The 21,505-nt window shown below is 39.3% G+C and overlaps 4 protein-coding genes across 4 annotated transcripts in view; 3 read left to right on the top strand and 1 right to left on the bottom strand.

Annotated features, from left to right (window-relative positions):
- The first annotated feature begins 409 nt into the window (after positions 1-409).
- Positions 410-21,505, top strand: part of LOC130685729 (lipid droplet-associated hydrolase-like) — a 91,156-nt gene continuing 70,060 nt past the window's right edge. The window contains exons 1-4 of the mRNA XM_059496999.1: positions 410-429; positions 496-852; positions 888-1,148; positions 1,221-1,434. Coding sequence (XP_059352982.1) covers positions 410-429; positions 496-852; positions 888-1,148; positions 1,221-1,404 — 822 coding nt within the window. The 3' untranslated portion in view covers positions 1,405-1,434. The remainder of the gene's footprint in view (positions 430-495; positions 853-887; positions 1,149-1,220; positions 1,435-21,505) is intronic.
- LOC130685736 (actin-related protein 2/3 complex subunit 1A-B-like) lies at positions 14,316-16,090 on the top strand. The gene is made up of 8 exons (XM_057509059.2): positions 14,316-14,536; positions 14,608-14,740; positions 14,800-14,927; positions 15,000-15,112; positions 15,181-15,361; positions 15,431-15,609; positions 15,704-15,988; positions 16,046-16,090. The coding sequence occupies exons 1-8, from the start codon at positions 14,470-14,472 to the stop codon at positions 16,082-16,084; spliced, it is 1,125 nt and encodes a 374-aa protein (XP_057365042.1). The 5' UTR covers positions 14,316-14,469; the 3' UTR covers positions 16,085-16,090.
- LOC130685730 (rhythmically expressed gene 2 protein-like) lies at positions 16,485-17,552 on the bottom strand. The gene is made up of 4 exons (XM_057509054.2): positions 17,210-17,552; positions 17,014-17,147; positions 16,700-16,960; positions 16,485-16,643 (listed from the first exon to the last, which is right to left on the bottom strand). Exons 1-4 carry the CDS (start codon positions 17,410-17,412, stop codon positions 16,531-16,533), a joined length of 711 nt encoding a protein of 236 aa, XP_057365037.1. The 5' UTR covers positions 17,413-17,552; the 3' UTR covers positions 16,485-16,530.
- Positions 18,085-21,380, top strand: LOC130685727 (lactosylceramide 4-alpha-galactosyltransferase-like). Its single transcript, XM_057509050.2, has 3 exons — positions 18,085-18,387; positions 19,816-20,352; positions 20,433-21,380. The coding sequence occupies exons 1-3, from the start codon at positions 18,240-18,242 to the stop codon at positions 20,858-20,860; spliced, it is 1,113 nt and encodes a 370-aa protein (XP_057365033.1). The 5' UTR covers positions 18,085-18,239; the 3' UTR covers positions 20,861-21,380.

Below are 21,505 nucleotides of genomic sequence, written 5' to 3'. Positions count from 1 at the left end.
CTAAAACTCTTTGTCTGCGTCCACTCACACATCTACACATGTCACCTACCTGTTAAGAGCTCTTAGAAATCTCATTTCTTGTTTCTGTGTGTTTTTAATATTACAGTGTGGTCTTGTGCTAAAGGAAAATGGAGGAAGGATATGTCGTCATTGACCAAATACCAACTCGTGTGATAACAATTGGTGGTTGGATTGATCAGCCGATCAAAAAGAGGCATTTAATCATTGTAATTCCAGGTAAATTTTTATTCCAGAAATGGTTACTTCCAGGGTCTACGCTCTGGTTGTTGACCTAGCGTGGCATTACACATTTTCTCCTTGCATGGCTCTTCTTGCTGTTGCTGTTGTCCTGTTTTAGGTAATCCAGGGCTCATTGGCTACTACGAAGACTTTGTTAAATCACTTTACGATGAACTGCCAGATGAATATGTGATATGGGGAATTAGTCATGCAAGCCATGATATTCCTAAAAATACAGTTTTACCAACTGTAAAGGGTAAGTGCCTTAAAATTAATCTATGTTTGTCTTTCTAACAGTACTGGCAAAATTCCCTCAGACCAACCAGAGCTCTATACGCTTGATGGTCAAGTGAAACATAAAATCAAATTTATTGATACTTATGTTCTTACTGATGTGAATGTACACTTCATTGGGCACTCTACTGGAGCTAAAATTTGTATCCAGCTAGTCAAACAATATTGTAAGATACACAAAGCTGTGGCTTACCTACTATTTCCTACTCTTGCGCGAATTGCTAAAACTCCGAATGGATGGAAACTGTGGCCAATCGCTGGTCCATTAAGAAAACTTTTCGTCATCGCTGCAAATTTGCTCAATCGGCTTAAAGAATCGTGGAAAATAACGATCATTCAATGGACCATGCGTAACACAACAATGTCCAATTCTTCAAAACATTTCCAGGTTTTAATAGCTTCTCCCGTTGTACGGGTTCGACAGGAAATAAATTGTCTAGTGAAAATTCGACGACATCGGCTTCTGGTACACCGGCTATAGTTCCCGTAAACGTGAGAACTTCCATGAGTCTCCTAAACCCACAGGCGCTGGAACGTTCTTTATTTTTGGCTCGCGACCAGCTCAAGATGGTAGATGAATTGAATGCCAAAGATATTCGTCTTCACAGTGACAGGTGATTAGTGTATAAGTCTTTAATTGTCGTTCATTCAAATCGTGACGTGGATGTTGTTGGATGGCGCGACAGGCTTGTGCTGTATTTCGGAACCAACGACCGTTGGTGCCCATTGGAGTACTGCCACAACTTGCTGCGCCAAGTGCCTAAAGCCAGAGCTATTATCTGCCCTCACGAATTCGAACACGCGTTCGTCCTCCAGTCCAGCCAACAGATGGCCACCATTGTCAGTGAATGGATTAAGGAATTTTCATAACAGTCTACGCTGGAATAGGCCTGTAATTCCGTAAGCAAGATGACAATCCGTTTTACTCAAAATTCATTTATTCTATCCATATGGAAGTTAAGCTTTTTTAATTGATAAGTATTTTTAGTTAAAATGGTATTGAAATTTCTGCTATTTAGAATCTATCTCTTATTCTTCCTTATGCAAGTACAGTATGTTGCAGAAAAATCTGTCAGTTAAGGCACAAGGTTTTATATACGCAATCTAGCTCCTGCAGTAGAAATACGCAGCAATATGCCAAGAGATAGCGTGGACGAGCTAGAGCCTTTTTTCACCTACGCTTCGCACCACGCTATTCATTCACTCTTCAACTCTCGAGCCAAAAAAATCTCGCTCTAACTGCTTTTTCTAAAGTGCCGCTCAAAAGTCAGTTTCTCAGTTTGTACGCCCTAATGTTTGTGCTAGTCTTGCAATAAATTTGAGTGAACGGAACAGTTATTTACCACAACCGAGGAGAAATATCCGCAATATTCCGTCAGTTTGCTTGCGATCGTTCCATTGTTCGGGGGTCAGAGGGGGTTCCCGATCACAGCCAATCTCGGCCAGGCCCCAGATTCTATCTCTTTGCTCCCGAATTTACCTACAACTGGCAACATTGCAGAATATTGGCATATTTTCCATAAGACAGTGAGTTTGTCTGCTACTAAGCGCGCATATTTTAAATCTCTGCAAAAAGGAATAGGAAATTGGATTAATCCTCCCTGGACTCTTACTATTCGTCATCAGCAATGGATATGTAGCCGTATTGCATTAACAAAACATCAGTTTATGGAGTTTGGGTATAAGTTTTGGAAATCAAAAACATTGCATAAATTTGATCACCTAATGTACCAACTTGCAGAAGTTTTCTTGTTAGAAAATTTTGAAACTACTCTATACCGACATTCCTGGGTGAAAATAGGATCAATTTTATTTAAGCCCAGAAAATCCGTTGTCATTTGCCCGTCCAATTCTGCTACATGCGCAGCGCATTTGGGATAAATTGAAGAGATTTTTATTCATAGTTCCAAAATTTTTTTTGTGTTCAAATTATTCCAAGCAAAGAATGTATGATTTTCATTATCAGGCATATCGAGTTGTTCCCAGAAATGATAGATTCCACCAAATTATTCCCGCCACCGACATTTTGATTTTCGTTCCCATACTTTACATGCTCCTGCATTTGTCAACCTATTAGAAACCACACGTAACGAGAAATCCATGTATTTAAAAAGAGATGTTTCAATTTTTAAAACAAATTCGTAATTGTTACATTCCAATTGTTGTATGCGTTATATTAGGCATAAAATATTTATGCTTGTTATTATACTGATAATTTAACTACCTTCTTACGTGCCAGATTGGTAAGAAACGAGGCTGCCATCACAAAGGTCTTTGTTTCGATGCTAGTCTATTTCATCAAACTTTCACTTCTCAGTAACAATTTTTATAACTTTATTTTTTAATACTGAAATTATGCGATATTATCTCCAATACTTAAAGTGTAAAAATCTATAACAAATTCTTCTTTCATAACCTTCAAGACTATAACTAGTTGGTTAATTCTTCTTCTTATCAATGTAGGGTATGTAGGGGTGTAATGCGAGAATCGTTTTTACATGCCATATTTCACACACGAAAACCGACGATAACCGATAACCAAGTGCAGCTTTGCAATAATCACTCGCTGTAAATTTTTTTCATTTGTTTTTAACGGACGAGGAGTGTCAGAAAATCTGACGTCCGACTCACAATTAGAGAGCCAGGCCGGAGCTTGAGGAGGAAATACAGGCTAGGACTCGGGAGACGGAGGTATAGAACCTCCAGGCGGAGAAATCCAGCCAAATCCCGGGATATCGAATAGACCTACCGTACAACGGTAGGGAGAGTAAGCGTGGCCGGAGGAAAGACCGCTGGCGCCGCTTGGCTGAATAATGAAAACAGGGAGCCCAGAATACGATATTGTAATATGCTGACTATCATACATATATACATACATATCATATATATATACCTACATATATATGGAGAGCGGTCTCTAGTGATAGACGACCGCACTGGATCTCAAGAACCAACGGGAGAAGGAGGGAAGGATAGCCGCAAGAAAATCCCTCCAAGCGTCGGGGTACGGGGAGTTGCAGCATCGTAGGAAGGGGTCATTCCGCGGCTAGAATAAAGGAAAACCAGCGGCGACCTCTGGACCAGCGTTGAAGTTTATGTTCGCCTAATTAATTTACTTGTCAACGGTGGGTTTGTGTAAGGGTATATAAGGGCCGATTAGGCCTAAGTAACACACTCACATTTTTACACCGATCCAGTCTACACGTCTTTTTGGTAAAGTCCCTCTTTAGTATTCCTTATTTTGCCCTGTTGTGTTGTACCGCCGACTTGCCTGCTGCCCACCGTCTCACCTGTTGTCCTCCGTCACCCGCCGCTTCACCTGCTGCCTGCAACCGGTCGCTGCCTGCCTGCCGTCTTCTTGAGTCGTCGCCCCACTACTTGGCTTTCACTCGCTGCTATCAATAGTAAGTATATTCGTTATCAGTAATTATTTCTTCCTTAGGTGCTGAGCTTTTTGGCGCTATTGTAAGTCTGGCCCACAAGCCCACCTAATCTACGGCTACGTCCCTCATAAGGGACCGTCACTTCAATCACCCGGCAGATCTCCATCGAGACCCCGCCTGGAAATACGCTGGTACCTATAACGGACTAGGCCTTCACATCCCCCACTACAAAAAACACAACTACAGAGTCGGCAGTCCCCGACGGTGGAGAAATTTCCACATTTGGTCCTTCGAGCCGGAGGCGCCGACCCAAAATATATATAAAATATAATAATAAAAATAAATATAATATATAAAATCTCCTTTGTCTTTCCGGAAAGCTTCTGAGAAGAGGTCCCGGCCAGCCCCCTACACCCGTCCTGTGCAAAAAATCGTTGACGCACCGGAACGATACCTCAATGAGCACGAGAGGGCTCAGCTCGCCTCCTTGCAGGCGGTCAAGGAATCCCACGCGGATGTTATCTCTGGAGTCCAAAAGGCAAGCGAGGAAGCTAAAAAGCGTCGGACTTACCTCGTGTTGCTCCAGTTGCTGCGCCCTAGCACCAGAGCCATCAACCTCCGCCGCCCTACCGGCCAGACCCTTGACAACACCTTTAAACGCTCCTCAAGAGACCCCATAACGGTCCAAGTCTTCCACCAACACCCCACGGATGTGGAAAAGGATCGTTGAGGAGGAGAAAGTCAACACCAAGTTGGCCCGAAAGTTGGCCCGGACCGGGCTCCTATCTTCCTCAGACAAGGACGAGATCTTGAGATCTCCGTACTCGGTCTGAAATCTTATTGTTGCTATTACTATTGTTGTTGCCTCAATAAAATATTTTTCAACCAACACGTTTAAGTTTTAATATGTCGGTCCGACCCAACAGACCTTCGCGCCCGGCTGAAATTTCGGCATCCTCCGACGACTCTCAAAACGAGCATCGGTTAAGCCAGGTTGAAACCGAGGTACGGCGGATGAAGGAGATGTGGGTAAATCAGGCTACATCCACTCGGCAGACGCAAACAGCTTTGGAAATGTTGCAAGGGGAAATGCCCAAAAAGGCCGAGGAGGAAGAAGTCGACTCGTTGACCGAGCGAGTCGAGCTATTAGAAGGAAAAATCAAAGACTACGCCGAGCTAGAAAAAAGATTAGAGTCGCTTACGACATTGATAAACACCATTCATGAGAGAAGTAACGGTGCCTTAAACTCCGCCTCCGAGTTAATGGAGCAGGCCCGCCAAGCCACCTAGTGGGAAGAACACATTCCCATGATAGTAGAGACGGTTAAAGAAGAGCTCAAGGATATTACTAATCAGGCAAAAGAAGACGCCCGAGACTTACGAGAAGACAGTCGGCCAGTACTGGAAAACAGCCCGATCAGACGGACCGAGCCTTTCCGTACGTCCTCACGCGCAGACACGGTCGGGGGTTCCAGGCTTGAGATGTTAGAAGATCGAGAGTATATCCGCAAGGAGTTACTAGAGAACATCGCACTGATGGATGCCGATAGGATAAACAAGGAGCGATACTTGGATCAAGCGGAAGCAAGATGGGCGGCGCTAATCACCCTCCACGAGAAGTTAGCGCAAGTTTCCACGGCCGCCGAAAAGGAAAAAGACCGGGACTTGGAAGATAAGTACCGGGAAAAAATGAAGCGGCTCCGCGAGAAGCATAAGAGAATTGAAGGCCATTCATCGGTGGTGAGAACTGCCCTACCATTACCCACTTTTAACGGGGAAATCACGGCCTGGAAAGGCTAGAGAGCCATGGTGCGTAGTGTATCACTCCATCTACTACAATTCCAGTAGTTCTAAGAAGAATGAGTTGGTTAACACAAGACTTGATGAAAACAACATATCTATTTCTATTTTTAAAAAATCTGGTATAATCACAACAGTTACTGTAATATTGTTGTCATCATCTTCTGATTCCCCATAATAATTTGCGCTCCAGTCACACAAACATTATCCATATTATTAGGAAACTGTTCTTGTTCACACAAGTCATTATTAAACATCATCTGAAATTCATAAGGGACTTGTATGTCTTTTCTTTGTAGGAAAATAATCACATGGGACTAATTACAGAATGTGCTAATTTTGCATGAACGAAATTTAAATTGATACCATTCCATTGGTCTGTGAATGCATGATGTAAACAGGGGCCTACGATGCTTCCTGTATCACGTCGTTTCTCGACCGGCGCAAGTTCATTTTTCATTCCCATCACAACCTTTCCGAGGACTAGGTTTAAAATTTGTTATTTAGGGGCAACTCGGTATCCAGTTTCTCTACAATGGAATCATTTATTATAACTTAAACTTTCCCTTGCTATACAACACATTTACATTTACATGGCTTTACATATTTTGTGAAAGCCCCTATCATTGTTACCAAAATATAAGTCTTCCGATTTATCAACTGGAGGGCATGACTGCGGGGATGGCTCGGAATACTCACGTTTCTCCTCATGTACAATTTTCATTGCAACTTCTCCATGTTTTCAGCTATTTTTTTTTAAATGAGTGTTCGAATCCACTTTTGTACTAAGTCGGTTTAATGGCTCCTTTACCTTATTGAATTCCCTATTGGTTCAACGTATTTGGACTGAAAGCATTAAATCAGGACCATACTTGTGCTTCTTCCGCTACCATACCCGCCATCAGACTTACCGCGAGAGCGATCAAAAATTGATCGCCGATCCGATCTTCGATCCAAAAAATTGATCGCGATCTGATCGTTTTTAGCGATGAAACTTTTCGCTGTAGATTTTACAGTCACGTGGTTCTCTTTCACTACTATTTTTGTTGAATGCCAATTGAGGGAAATTGTTTATTTTTAACCCTCAATGGCCGTCAGTGACTGCCGCTGTGACAGCCAATGCTACATTCGTTAAACAGTGTGAATTATCAGCATTAGATGTCGCACAAAAATGATCGGTAAAAATGATCGGCAAAAATTTGATCGCAGATCCGATCTTTTGAACCTTGATCGGATCGCCTGATCCCATTAAATTTAAAAGATCGGATCGGCGATCGAAATCGGAAAATTGATCGGCGCGGCAAGTCTGCCCGCCATCTCGGTCTGTGCACTCGGCCAACGATTCAAATTTGTTGTATTTTAGTCTCCCTTGAATACTAAAAGATAAACCTTCTAGTAACCGATTCATCATGGTTTTCCGGAAAAAAAGTGTTGCTGTACGCTAAGTGAAAATGTTTTCATATGCGGTTGGCATACCGCCTCTTATTCTCTTCAGGTTCTCGTTGCATATTATTATTTAATTATTGTTTATTTCATCGTTTAAATAAGTGATCCAATAGGGTATTTCAGTTTAAAGTAATCAAGCTTATCAGCTGCTTCAACACACAATTACGATCGTAAAAAGACCATTTTTCGTGATTATTCAGATTCGTCTTAAACAAGCACTGATTCTAGATGTGCAAGTCAGTCTTTGAAACGACCATGATCTGCCTGTGTACTCCTATGCCCTAGCCTAGAATAATACATTCGTGATTGTGGGTAATACGCCTCCGAGTTCGCCATTTATTAAATGGTCTTAAACACGTAGCCTAAAATCATCTACCCTACGGGGAAAATGCTTTACATTAGCTACGGTTCTGCCAAGCCAACATACATTCCAACTAGTATGTTATTCAAATTAAGGCTACTTCCTGTACAAGAAATTATAGTCAGGAAGTCTTAGTGCCCAATTCAGATTAAGACTTCTACGATATGTACATTATGGTACCTGAAAAACTGACACAATTCATATAACAGGCGAATGTTACAAAACAAAAAATCCCAGAAAGCTTAAGTAAATATGGAATGAGTGCAATTTTTTTCCTGATGAAAGTGTATTTTTTTACTGAAACTTATAGGCTTGATTCAACGTTGCCTTTATCGCGTCATTTGTTGTTATATTCGCATAATACTACGTTGCCGGATGGTTGGTTTTCCATTAGAGCATCTGTATTTTTGTTCGACTAATTTTTATTTGACCCAATATCGAATGGATTATCGTTATTTAATTTCTGAAATTAGAATAAAAACATAATAGGGTAGAGCGGACCCAAACTGAACACGTACCAGATTAGGCAACTTCAATAAGTGAAAAGGGTATTTATGAAATGAAATTATAAAAAATACTGTGTAATGTAAAATTCCATTCAACACTGAGGCATAAGTTTAAGAAAATATACTAAAACTATTCGTGTAGTTATCGCAAAAATTGAAAATACAGCTTTTTTTAATCGCTCGAAAGCTACTTACTTGAAAACAGCTGTGGCAGTAATAAGTTAGTTATTTCCTTAGTATTAAATTAGTTCTTCCCTTTTCAATTTTCCAGTTTATTAAAATTTTATTTTTTGCATTTTTTGCAAGCTACTTTGTCCATTCTAACACCCCCAAATCAATCATTTCCGAAATATTTATTTTGGAAAGAGTTTTTTTTACAAATTCCCTATGCCAGAGTCATAGAAACCTGGTTGCTCCACGCTGTCTGTAAATGCCATACGGGTATGCTGGGACTCGTGGTTGAAATTTCATCGATTTTGTGGGCGGAGCTGGCAGCGTTAAAGAGCCATCTGTTGAGTAGATTTACAGATATCCTGATTTCCTATTGTAAACAGCTAAGGAGGCGTTATTTTACAACAGCAGGACGGTACAGTGGATAGCACTCCTGATTGCAGTGCGGGAGACCCGAGTTAGAATCCAGTATTAATCTTTTTTTTTCCCTTTCATCATAACGTAAGCTGGCTACGCGCGGCGCTAGGTTGCACTTTCCACAGTTTTTTCCACTGATTTCAATTCTATATTAATTACCAAACAATGGAAAGTGGAGCACGGTTTGGGATATTAGGCCTGTCTGGCAATTTAGTTTTTGGAGCAGGAGGTATTGCGCGCTGACAGGCCGTTTTTATAATACACCATGCTTGATAGTCACGCTTGACTTGGCCATCCGACTACTCCAAGTACAAACCGCTGGAGGGGTGTTCTACAGTTGCTGATTGCTTTTCAACTTCCCCTCGTTTTTGCGCGTCTGCTAGATTGGCGGTGAAATAGGACTGAAACGAAATAGGACTGGAGAAATAGGACTGAAAATTTCCAGTCCTATTTCTACCGGAGAAATAGGACTGGGAGAAATAGGACTGACTTTTCAAAACTTTTAGGACAGTCCTATTTCTCCATGCCAGCAGTCCTATTTCTCCTCGGCATCAGTCCTATTTCTCCTTAGAAATAGTCCTATTTATTTTATTTTGTTGCAATAGGAACGATATGCCTCCAATCCGGTAGGCAACATATTGCGTAAGAGCGTCGGTTTATATCCATTTCCCTTTGTAAAAAGTCGATGGTGTTAATTCATAACTTAAATGGTTCACCAAATATTTATCTTTTATCCTATTTTAATTTAAATTGCAGGGGACCATTAAATATGTTATATCTAATATAGTTCATTTAATAAAATACTACAACGGCCACACCAGAAATATTTATTAAATTTTTCTTACTTTTTAGTGCATAAATAACTTTTCCAGTTGCACTCATGTTGTACTTGCTCATACAACTATCAGCAACGAATAACAAGCAAGTCTTACCATATCGGTAGCGCTCTAACCTGTGACACGGGTAGTCCTATGTTCGATTCTCCGTGGTTACATTTCTTCTGAGGTTTTTAATAACATTTGCGGTTAAGTTTACTATGAATAGTAGAAGAATGTTAATGAATCTTCGCCTGTATGAAAGCTAGTTCCTCACCAGGAGCAAGAAGAACTGTTGAGATACAAGAGAATGGATGAGAGAGGAGATGGTAGATAACGGTAGATGGGCGAAAAATAATTTATTTGTAATTTAACATTTTAACAATTCCTCAACTTCTTTACCAAGAAGAGGATTCTACCACCAGAGTGGATGGCCGAGCATGACATAGCATTACTCATCAAGTGACGTATGCCAAAGGATTAAGTTAATATTTATATTGACTTTGAAATAAAATTGATGAAGAAGATTTATGGGTGCTAAAGCCGAGGAAGTTGAAGATAGTTGCCGGCGGCGAATAGAAAGAAGAGATTTGCATGACCAGGAGAAGAGCAGCCGACTATAGCGCTGTCTTCGAGAAGATAAAGGTATAGATACTATCTCATTTACAAATAGTTTGTTATGTAAAAATAATAAATTTTATATTGTAATAGGATATAATCCCCCTTCCTAGAGTCCAGCGGATCAAGACCGATTTCGAACGTGCTATATTTACGGCTGTCCGCAGGCACTTTGTGGATTGCCAGCACTTTGGCTGCAATTTCCACTGGTGCCAAGCCGTTCTGAAAAAGGTCCGGGATCTTCACCTTGCCACCCTCTACAACAACAAGGGACCGAATCCAGTGCGAGACTTTGTGTTTCGCCTGCTATGCCTTGCATATCTTCCAGGTAAATAGCACACAAATGTTATATTTAATTGTCATAAATAACATTTGTGAACTTTAATTTTTTGTAGCTGGTAAAATTCCTGGTGTGTTTGACGCGTTGAAGAGCTCAGCACCTAGCGAACTTTCAGCACTCATGGATTATATGGAGCGGAATTGGATTCGGGGCAAGTTCTGGACTCCTGAGAACTGGTCATGCTTCAACATCTTAACGCGTACCAATAACGACTGCGAAGGAATGCACCACCAATGGAACAAGGTAATTTAAATTTGAACAATAATATGTAATGAATAATTAATAACAAAAATGTTTGTAGTTGGCAGGCGGATCTAATTTAAAATTCTACAAGATGACAATGATATTGCGGAAACTGGCCGAAGAAGTTTCCCTTACTAGCACGCTACTCTGCCATGACAAAATAAGGGCTCACCGGAAGAAAGAGACCCAACTTAAGAATTCCGTACTGTTCCAGCTTTGGGCGCGCTATCAAAATAATGAGGTATGTTTTCTAAATTTACAAGAAAAAAAAGTTTCCCTATAACTTATCATTGTTTTTGCAGCTATCTACAATGGATCTACTAGAAGAAATAGTTTTAGAGCTTAGATCATCTTTTCCCGCTATTGTTTCCTCACATGCCCTTAATGTTGCTATAAATAATATTAATGATGAACTAGATATGTCTATAATTGAATAACATTTGTTTGTTTGTAACATGTATTTTATTTGACGAATGTTTACAAATTAACATACTTTATAAATAAACTTACATAATCTCAATTGACTTTTTTATTTTAATGTAATATGTAATGTAATACAACAGTGCTATGCAAATCAATCATCAACTTCAAAGACAAAGGGTTTTACCACCAGACCAAAGGCACAGCCATGGGCTGTTGCATCTCGGTATATTTTGCCAATTGCTATATGCACTCCTTCACCCGGGGGTTAATAACTGAAACACCTGTGACGCTCCTCTTGTTCCAAAGATTTATCGATGACATACTCAAAAATCACCACCAATGGTGACCAGACAGACGGCTGGGCAACCATGATTGAATCAATCTCCAATGAGCACATTCAATACACATCGACAAAGCCCGCTAAGCAAGGCGACTTCCTGGACATCACAGTCCCGATATCATCCGTGATGTATGCAATCAAGGTTTGCCCTTACACGATAAAAACGGCATCTGAATCTTACCTCCACTCGGTCTCCAACCCACCAGAACATAGCATTAAAGCTATACATTACGCGCAACTACTGGGACTTCGAAGGAACTCGTCCACCATACCGATATTCATTAAACACGCAAGAAAAATAAGGAGAGACTTCCGTTGAATGACGTACGAACCGTGGTTGATTAAAACCACCTATAGAAGGGTCCTCAACACAGAGATACCCAATAAACGGAGGTCGAAGAACCAGTTTCGCCTCATAACCACGTACAACATTAAACTCACTGGAAAGCAGCTCAAGGCTACCTCAACACCCTCTATAGGTCAATTATTGACCACTACAACCAGCCCGGCATATTCTACAACCCAGGGCATGTACAAACGCTTGAAGCGGTGAAACTACTACTATTATTTGGCAATGAGCCAAACATCAACGAGAAACTTCACCACACAAATAAAAAAACTAAGAATCTAACCTGTCTAGGTTAGACATACGCCGAGACGACCTAGTACAGCTTGATGACACACTACAATGTGCCCTCCACGTTCTTCTATGAAGGCTATCAAGAACGGAAAGATCACAATCACTAATAGGGGAAAGTGGGGTGAGCCGGGACAGTGGGTGAAGTGGTATAACTGGAGGGAAAATAGTAAATGTTAATTTCAAATTTAAAAAAAATTATAAGGTTTTGTAAACATGTTTTCTGTTGAGGATAAAAGTTTCAAAAGAATATATAAAAAAATACAGAAGTTATTTTAAAAATAAAAAAAATTTATTTTCTTCGTTAAATTTTTTCGCCGCTATTTAGTGTTTTTCTTCGCGGTAATACAAGTGGTTAATATTTTACACATACAAACATTTTGTTTATCCATTTTTCTATCGTTCGCAAAAAAATTATTTTAGGACCATTATTTTGGGGTGAAATGGTATTTTTACCAAAAGCCTTTTTTGAGGTTGGTTGGGACAGCAGATGTGCTTGAAATGGGAGAGTATGGGTGGGGTTGAAGGCTGAGCTCCAAATAGCGGGACAACGAAAACATAATAATACTACGATACTAATTAGTAAAAAAAAAAGTCACTAAATTTATTAGTGTAAGTGTTTAACGTTATTTTCCCGAATCTTTAGTAACCAATAATCGATTTTAATAATCGATATCCTAAGCCAGGCCCCTTCATTTTTTCGCTATCTGTTTATAAGGAATTTCTTAAACTATAAGGAAAATTATTCATTTACATCTGAATTGCAATAACAACTTTTCTTCAATAAAGAGTTTATTTAGTAGTATCCTACTGATTTATCACAATTTTTAAAATGTATTTTATAATTAGAAGCTGAGGCTGTCCTACGTCAACCACCCTAGTATCCCAATTCACCCAGCACCACAGGCTCCTCCCTCAAATTTTTCAAAACTTCATAAATCTGTAGAAGGCATATAATTTCTTCAAAAAATCTCAAAAAAGCATGGAGGTAAATGAAGAAGCAGGGAATAGATTAGCACAAACAAAAAGAAAATCGAGGAATTTATATCGAATTTATAGACAAAAAGAAAGTGTCCCAACACACCCCACTCTCCCCTTTTTTGTAAAATCCTTATCAATACCTCAGAACAATCTATTCCAGCCCACATAAATGTAATGATGCGAGAGCAATTGGGTAAATGAAAAATGTATTATTTATAGGACATCGAGAAGAGCAACAGAAATAATGGTGTAAAATTTAAAACGTTGCATGAAGGGGGTTACCCATTAAGATCGTATGCGTGAGGCACGTAATTAGTACGAAAGAGAAAATACCGGTTTCTCATCTTTTTTTTTTTAATCATTAAGCTGTGAAAGTGGAATAGTCGCGAATGGTACATAAGTAAATAATTTTTTTAATAGTATGGTTATTCCGTAAGCCACCATGTTGCCGAACGCGTTGGTCGGATGTCTGTTGACTAGCATGCTACTAACAACTAACAACTATTGATGATAAAAATTTTAAAAAAATTTTACCAAGTGTAAAAAAATGCCCTGCTTTTAGATTAGTGATAGCCCAAATTTTTATTTACCTGCGCCGATTATTTCCCCCTCTTGTTTATCCGTCCACGCAAGAAACCCGTCACCGTAAGAGCCCGTGTTAAAAAGCCCTGAAAACGGTGGATCTTCGGATACTGAGAGCGGGTACTGTATATTAATGTAAATAGCTAGCCGTCAAGTGTCTGTTGAAGTTTTCATATTTAAACATTTTCCTTTGATTAATTTTCCAAGTCAACTGAAATAAAGAGGGGGTTTGATAGGATTTGTCATAGGAAAGTAGTGATTATCAAATAGTAACAGTGGTGGAGCTGGCATCAATAGCTATCACCTGACAAACGATGAAACTGACGTTGGATCTGCGAAATGTTTTGTGTATACCTCCGCCGAAATAAAACTTGCTTTATTTCAAAGATATTTCACTTATTTACTTTAAATCACTTTAAAATCAACGGGGACCAATATGTAAACTATTGACATTTCAATACTGTACCTTCAATTTTTTTTTATTCATCTTTATCTGTAGGCAACATTAAGGATTTTCAACGAGATGACAAAATCGAGCGGTAGATGGTGTAACCTTTTTCCTTTTCTTCTGGTTGGCTTTCGGTGGGTCCATCTTCTCGCCGTTATGGTAGTTATACTTCACAGGCCTTAATAATCGAGAAGAGAATTATGCTGGGCTGCTGGCATTGTGCAGAGTTGCAGACCTTTTAAAACACGAAGTTGCTTGGCCATGCTCGTTAAAGTTAAGTATGCTTATCGCAAAAAAATTGACTGGTTGAGAAATTGGGTGTAGGCCATTGGAACTTGGAAATCGCTTGTTGACAGTTAACACCTAGTCAGAATTTCCGCGTTGACTGACCAGAGTCCGCGGATAAATACTAGTTGTATTAAATATGCCAGAATCACTGAGTTTTGGAATTGATCCTATTACTGCCCATGCCTGGAACAAAGACCGCACAAGTTAGTACAATGTTTTGTGGATTATCACTGTAAGATGAAAGATCATTTGGCTCTCTTTTACTGAACTGTAGAGTTGGCCATTTCACCCAATAGCCCTGAAGTTCATATTTACCACTTTCAGAGAGGAGAATGGAAACTAGAAGAAATTTTGAAAGAGCATGACTTAAAAGTCACTGGCATTGATTGGGCTCCAAATACCAATCGGTAAGTCAGATCCCATTGAAATAAAATTGTAACATTACTAATGTTGATTTTCAACAAAGTATTGTTACATGTTCGGCGGACCGTAATGCATATGTTTGGACTCAATCCGAAGAGAAGAAATGGAAGCCTACACTTGTTTTACTGAGAATTAATCGTGCAGCAACATGTGTTCGTTGGTCCCCACTAGGTATGCTTCTTTATTAAATATGTAGTTAGTAATAAAAGAAAATAATTTATTTTTATTTTTTCCTTATCCTAGAAAACAAGTTTGCTGTTGGATCTGGTGCTCGACTTATTTCAGTCTGTTATTTTGAGAAAGAAAATGATTGGTGGGTATCAAAACATATTAAAAAACCAATCCGGTCTACTGTGGTATTATTTGGAAAAATTATTGAAATTCAAATTTATTTGTATTACTTCATAAAGGTCTTATTTTCTAGACTTGTTTGGACTGGCATCCAAATGATGTGTTGTTAGCTGCTGGGTCTACAGATTTCAAAGTTCGAGTTTTCTCTGCTTACATCAAAGAAATCGAAGAACGCCCAATGTCAACCTCTTGGGGCTCTAAAATGCCCCTGGGTCTGATGATGGCGGAATTTTCCAACTCGACTAATGGAGCTGGTACATCTGAGCTAATGAAATGTTTATTTATACACAGTCTGCTTAATGTATTATCCCTCAAATTCGAAGGTGGCTGGGTGCATAGCGTTAATTTCAGCTCTAGTGGTGACCGAATCGCTTGGGTTGGCCATGATTCATCCATATCCGTAGCCGATGCGTCTAAAGGAATGGCGGTCTCTGTGATTCGCACTGATTTCTTACCATTTTTAGCCTGCTTGTGGGTATCGGAAAATCGACTCATAGCTGCGGTATTGCGCGTTGAACGGATGTATTTAGTTACTTATTATCAAATGGTTTTTTAATGTTTGTTTGTTTGTGTTTTTGTATTCTCTTCCATTATAGGGACATGGTTGTTGTCCAATGCTTTTTGAGGTGAATGATACAGGGAAGGTACAATTTGCAGGAAAATTGGATGCATCACTGAAGAAGGAATCATCTGGTGTTAGTGCTATGAAAAAATTTCAGAGCCTGGATCGCCAAGCACGCACAGAAACCAACGATACATCATTAGGCACTCTTCATCAGAACGCCATTACAAGTGTATGTTTGCATACCGGAAATAAAGCTAATGCTACGAAGTTTTCTACTGCCGGAGTGGATGGACTTCTTGCTATCTGGGATTTTAATGTTTGTATCAAAAACATTATATAATTAAACGATTTACTGAAACCTTTTTATTCTTAGAATCTCGAATCGGCAATGCGAGGATTAAAATTCAACTAAAAACGATACATTCTTCATTTTAAGTATGAATTGAATTATAACACAAGTACAGTCTTATGTTTCTATGATTTCTATCCAACCTCTATACCATAAATCTTGCGGAGCCAAATTCTATAAACGGTTTTGTCCCAAGTTGGTATTTTTTTTTTCTTTGAAATACACCAAATAATTCAGTATATATCGGTATTTAAATTTGCTTCAGATCATTGCAATCTGAAACGGTTTTTATAACAACGGCCATGTAGTTCGTAGAGAACAAACATCCGGTAAGAAATGTAAATCATTGGGATGAAGTATGCCCATAAGCAAATAGTTTCATGAAACTCAGGACAGCTTAACTCTCTGAAGTAATAATCAACAGAAGCTAATGACAATATGTAATTATGATGGACAAATTTGACCTTTATTACAACAGAAAACGTGTATACAAGCATTAATCAACCAGTTTAAGAAAGTAGTGTGTCATCAAATTTTTCAAAATTGGCACACCACTTATTTATATCCAATGAGTTGGAAGACTCATTCACTAGAATAGCATTCCATCCAGCTTGAACAGCTCCTGTAAAAAAGTTTAGTGTCCTGGAATTCCTAAATACTGCAGTAAAACACTTTTACCTAGATAGTCCTCCTTGTAGCTGTCACCAATGTGGCAGGACTCAGAAGGTTTAGTAGATTCTTTGCTATATTTTTCCAAAGCTAGTTTGAAAATATCAGCCTGAGGTTTAAAACATTTAGCTTCATAGGATGTCAAAATAAATTCAAAATTGTGTATGAGCCCAGCTTCCTGTAGAATGTTATTCAACCTAGGGTCCATGTTGGAAATAACACCAAGTCTTTTACCCTTCTGTTTCAATAAATGTAGCACTTTTTTTACACCTTATGCACAAATTATTTAGTCCAATAGGGTACAAAAGACATAAGGCTTATACCTGGAACCACTTCCCAGCCTTCAGTTGTGCTGTACAGTTTAATTAGATGCCAAGCAACCACATCTAAACGTGGGCTATCTTCAACACCTGCTCCAATGAAAGTGTTTTTCACCACATTTACCCACCATTGTGTCCTTAAATTGACCCGAAAATACATTTTTGTAGCACAATTTGATATGTAATACATTGCATTTACCAGTGTAGGTTAGTGTTGCAACCAAAATTTGGGTGTTCGTTGGCAACGGTTTTAAAAGCTGTTTTAAAATTTTGGCGAAAAGCTTGGTTGTTTTTTATTTCCACTCCGTACAAGTTGGCTATTCTTTCGTACTGGACGTGGGGTGGAATTCGGAAACGCATTAACGTCCCCGTGAAATCAAACGTTATTAACTTATAGCACATTTTTCGGAATTGATGTCCAGTGGTAAACCAGAGATGGAAAGCCTTCTTTCACTAAATAAACTCTATACTCTTTCAATGGGTTTTCGCAAAATAACGAGATGCGAGGATGAAATACGAGCTACGGAATGGGCTTGATGAACTACTATGTTCTGAGGATAACAAAAACACAAGTAAAGCAAGAAGCGGAAGCAGACGCCACAATCGCACACTTTCCTTCAAAAGCTCTAGAGCCGCTCAGACACAAGAGACTAAATGCTTCTCAATGGTTTTGGATTTTTAGCTGATGTGACGCACTCAATAAATGTTTGCTGAAACCTATGGAAAACATAAAAAACGGGTTGTGCAAAGAGGATTTATCAAAATGTCATTGTAGTAATGAAATTCTACTGTTTTTGGCTTTTTAAATTTGTGCGTTAAGCTTTGACTAGTTGACTAATATGGCAATGTAATGGATACTTTAAATAGCGTTCGGTCGATACAGATATTCCGCTTATTACCGAAAGGTGTTGACGCGATGGTTGAAAGAATTTTCAAAAAATGTTAAAGAAAACGCACATTGAGTTTGTCGCGCCAGCCCGTTCCGGTAGCGAGTCGGGTCTCAGGTAATCGGGGCAGAACGCTACTAATGGACCTGTGGGAATACGACGGACGTACAAAAAAAATAGTGCCACTTCAAGTTCCATGGCAATGTCACTAAGAAAGACCCGTTATTCTTTCTGGCATGGCTTGTAGCATCCTACGGTTAAACAAACCTTGTGAAATCTCCACAGTTTTAACAGAGCGAAGTCGAATGTTGTGAGAAAACCCTTCACGAGAACGGCCTTTAAATGAAAGAAATCTGGACGCCATTGAGCATGGTGTACAATAAAACGTTATCGCGTTCCACACGCAAAAAGTTGCGAAAAATATTGGCTTTCGCCTTTTTGCTCTACTGCTTGGTTTATTGCGCCAACTCTTTCGATCGCTCGACAACAGGTATTTTGTGGTATTCCCTAGTTCCATGTCGTCTGCTTCGTTGGTATGGCCACTTTTTTCTTGGATCTGTTTCCGAGACGCTAAAAGACCCACACGCTGGATGCAAAAAGAGCAGAGTATTAAGGGCGTTGCGTATGATTCCGACTTGTTTTGAAAGTTTCAAAGGAAACGTAGTTAAATGAGCACGGCACGAGACAGCCTTTTGTCTGCTTCATTTGTACAGAAATGAGGCAGACTAACCCTGTAATGAATTAGAAATGCTCGACCTTGAATTTTTTTTTCCTCATTAGGCAACGTGTGTTCGCTATTACAGGCATCTGTCGTGGTAATACTCATACTAAACTAAGCAGAAGAGTATCGTAAGCACATCGACTTTAGCCAATACCACAACAGAAATGTTTTACTGTTACGGCTTCTTAATGTTGGATCGCAACAGTTTGGCTCGACCATCGTTTTAATTACCATGGTACAATGAGCAGGAACAAAAAAAAAAGAAAATCACATTCTTAAGGGTGTTTACATGAACACGGTTCTATGCGTGATCTACGGCATCGAAAACAAGAATTAGCTTTCTGACTAAACGTTTACGTATGTTCACAAGAAATCTCAGATTATACAACATTTTGAAATGATATTATCATTACTGGCATTAACTTTCAATAGAAATCTAATCAAATATCAGACTTAGAAATTTTTCCGAAAATAAAAAAAAACTGTTATACGGCACACAACTGAAGAGGTGCTTAATGTTTCACATGAAATGCGTTAGAATGGCAAACAAATTTTTTTTTAATGAAACAATCTCTAGTGCATTCAAAGGAATTTTTCGCATCAAGATATCACGTAGGACAACGCCACTTGATTCTAGTTGTAATACTTCAGAAACCTAAATTTTATTTTATTTTTGCAGAAATCGTATAAACTTTAGCAGCGACGCCTTATGACAACCGAACATTGATTCCTTAATAAACCACCCATTTGAGGCAATAGTGTTGAATATCTATTACGCGTTCTTAAATTTAAATTAAATTATTTCTATATGCGACACGATGTCACATAAGCCTAACTTTACCAACCCTGGCCTTGCACTGGGCAGATTTTTGCTATTCAGCTTCCACCATGAAACCCCATTTCATATCTTACTGCAAGCATAAGAAGTTATTTGAAAGGGAACGCAATGTCATTCATTAGTGGCACCCTAAATCATTAGTACTACACAGGGAGACGGGCTATTATGGTGATGCGTGATCTCTCAAAAATTTGTCAGAAGCCAAATTAAATAGCAAGAGAAAATACTGAGTTTCTGGTAAACTGAATACCAAATGGCGTTCCTCTGGCATATCAACGTAGCTTTCAAATGACTATGTACTCGTTCTAATATCCCGTGTGAATCTCTGAATCAGTGTTTGAATCTGGTGTCATTTACAGGGAAAAGCCGTTTACTTCCTGGTGCGGACAATTTATGTGCTGTTGAGTCGTCCGCATCGCGTGGGCAGAGAAATGAAAAAGCCCAAAATATTTTCTTTTTGGAGACGTCCGGAGAACCTTGTCTGACCGCACGACAAGCTTGCAGCATCGAATCAACAGCGCGATCCAATCCTTACGCTATGATCTCTGTACATATGGAAAACAGTGGGCCAACGAAGCAAGCGAATGTGAAAAACGAACAAACCAGCCAAAGAAGAAATTGTGCGATTACAAACAGGCTCTTCCAGGAGTGGGAAAATAATGTCAAACTTGTTCGAGAAGATTTACTGCAACATCTTAGGAATACACCGTTATGGCGTCTTCAGCAGCAAGGCCGATTGAATCCGTCAGTTCATCCGCTAACCCATCGAAGTGATGCCGTGCGAGTTGCTATGCTTTGGAAATACGGTGGTGTTTATCTGGATTTGGATTGCCTCGTTTTCCGGCCTCTCTACTGTCTCAAGAATACCGCCGGACTCGTGGATTTTTTGCCGGATTGTAATTACAATGAACATTGCAATTATGTGAATTTTCTGTTTTCACCGGTTTTTTTCTTTTCTCTATTTCGGTTCATTTAGGGGTCGAAAACGGCGTTATGGCCTTTGAAGCCAGTCATCCGTTTCTTCAGTTTCTAATGAAGTACATGGTATTCGCTTTCAAGCCAGAGGAATACATAAGTCTTGGTCCAGCTACGTTAACCGATTCCATCAAGTATTTTTGCGATAGAACCGAGCTTCCTGCAGAGAAAATGTTGACTTGCCGAAATAGCTCCATGATCCTTCAGTCTCCTCGTGCATTCTATGCTATCAACAATCGACGCCAGAACGCCTTTTACCATCCAGAAGCCGACCAGTCGGACTTCGAAGATTTGCGATTCAGTTATCTCACGCACGTCTACGACGCCGGTAACCGACCATTTGTTCCGGACAAATCTCTGTACGGCTTACTGGCCCAAGAATTCTGTCCCACTACGTACGGCATGGCTCTGACTGACGGTGAATTTTAAGGAATAAATAATAATAATAATAATAAAATAAATAAATAAAACGAAAATTGTTTCCAGAGTTGTGTTCGCTCAAGTAATCAAACATGTTTTGTATTTATTTTTGTAAACCATTGACTGCGTATTTATTTGTGTGTCTTTCCCGTTTCACTTTATCCCCATAACTGAGGTTGAATAAGATTTCACTGTTGTTTTGTCCCGGGTTACTTCCACAAAGGAAAAGCCTTGAAAAAAAAAAAATTACGAGGGGAATGTTGAAGCGTATGTACTGTATGCGTACGCGTAATATGTTTGCATCAAGAAACAAAACAGTCTGTATCTTTTGACGATGCCGCACCACAGTATTTGCAATCAGGAACTGTCTTTTCAGAGCCCGAAAAGATGTGATCCGCTCACATTTGGATCGATATCAACATATCAACAACACAAAATAAATTAAAGTAACCACCATTATAACAACACAAAATGGTCACATTCTCACAACAAATGTTGGAAATCATAATTTGCACGTACAATATATAAAACAAAACAAAATTATTGATTTAAAAAAAAAAGTATGTTCGATTGTTTACCAAATAACTTGGCTAAGAACCGAGATGGTGCGACTTATCAAATATTCAAGTTTTGGTACAAGTTGTCAAATTTAAA

The sequence above is a fragment of the Daphnia carinata genome, chromosome 9 (genome assembly GCF_022539665.2).
Source record: "Daphnia carinata strain CSIRO-1 chromosome 9, CSIRO_AGI_Dcar_HiC_V3, whole genome shotgun sequence".
NCBI lineage: Eukaryota > Metazoa > Arthropoda > Branchiopoda > Diplostraca > Daphniidae > Daphnia > Daphnia carinata.
The sequence above is the reverse complement of the archived record's forward strand: the minus strand, read 5'-3'. Positions and strand labels throughout refer to the sequence as shown.

What these genes read in the sequence shown, in the direction of transcription:
- LOC130685736 (XM_057509059.2), top strand. Translation starts at nt 14,470, where the DNA reads ATGCCAGAATCACTGAGTTTTGGAATTGATCCTATTACTGCCCATGCC. An exon ending in CTGGAACAAAGACCGCACAA is followed by an intron (nt 14,537 to 14,607) that starts GTTAGTACAATG and finishes ACTGAACTGTAG; the next exon opens with AGTTGGCCATTTCACCCAAT. An exon ending in TGTTCGTTGGTCCCCACTAG is followed by an intron (nt 14,928 to 14,999) that starts GTATGCTTCTTT and finishes TCCTTATCCTAG; the next exon opens with AAAACAAGTTTGCTGTTGGA.
- LOC130685730 (XM_057509054.2), bottom strand. Translation starts at nt 17,412, where the DNA reads ATGTGCTATAAGTTAATAACGTTTGATTTCACGGGGACGTTAATGCGT. An exon ending in TGCAACACTAACCTACACTG is followed by an intron (nt 17,148 to 17,209) that starts GTAAATGCAATG and finishes GGTCAATTTAAG; the next exon opens with GACACAATGGTGGGTAAATG. An exon ending in AGGCTGGGAAGTGGTTCCAG is followed by an intron (nt 16,961 to 17,013) that starts GTATAAGCCTTA and finishes TTTGTGCATAAG; the next exon opens with GTGTAAAAAAAGTGCTACAT.
- LOC130685727 (XM_057509050.2), top strand. Translation starts at nt 18,240, where the DNA reads ATGAAAGAAATCTGGACGCCATTGAGCATGGTGTACAATAAAACGTTA. An exon ending in TTTCGATCGCTCGACAACAG is followed by an intron (nt 18,388 to 19,815) that starts GTATTTTGTGGT and finishes TGTCATTTACAG; the next exon opens with GGAAAAGCCGTTTACTTCCT. An exon ending in CGTGGATTTTTTGCCGGATT is followed by an intron (nt 20,353 to 20,432) that starts GTAATTACAATG and finishes CGGTTCATTTAG; the next exon opens with GGGTCGAAAACGGCGTTATG.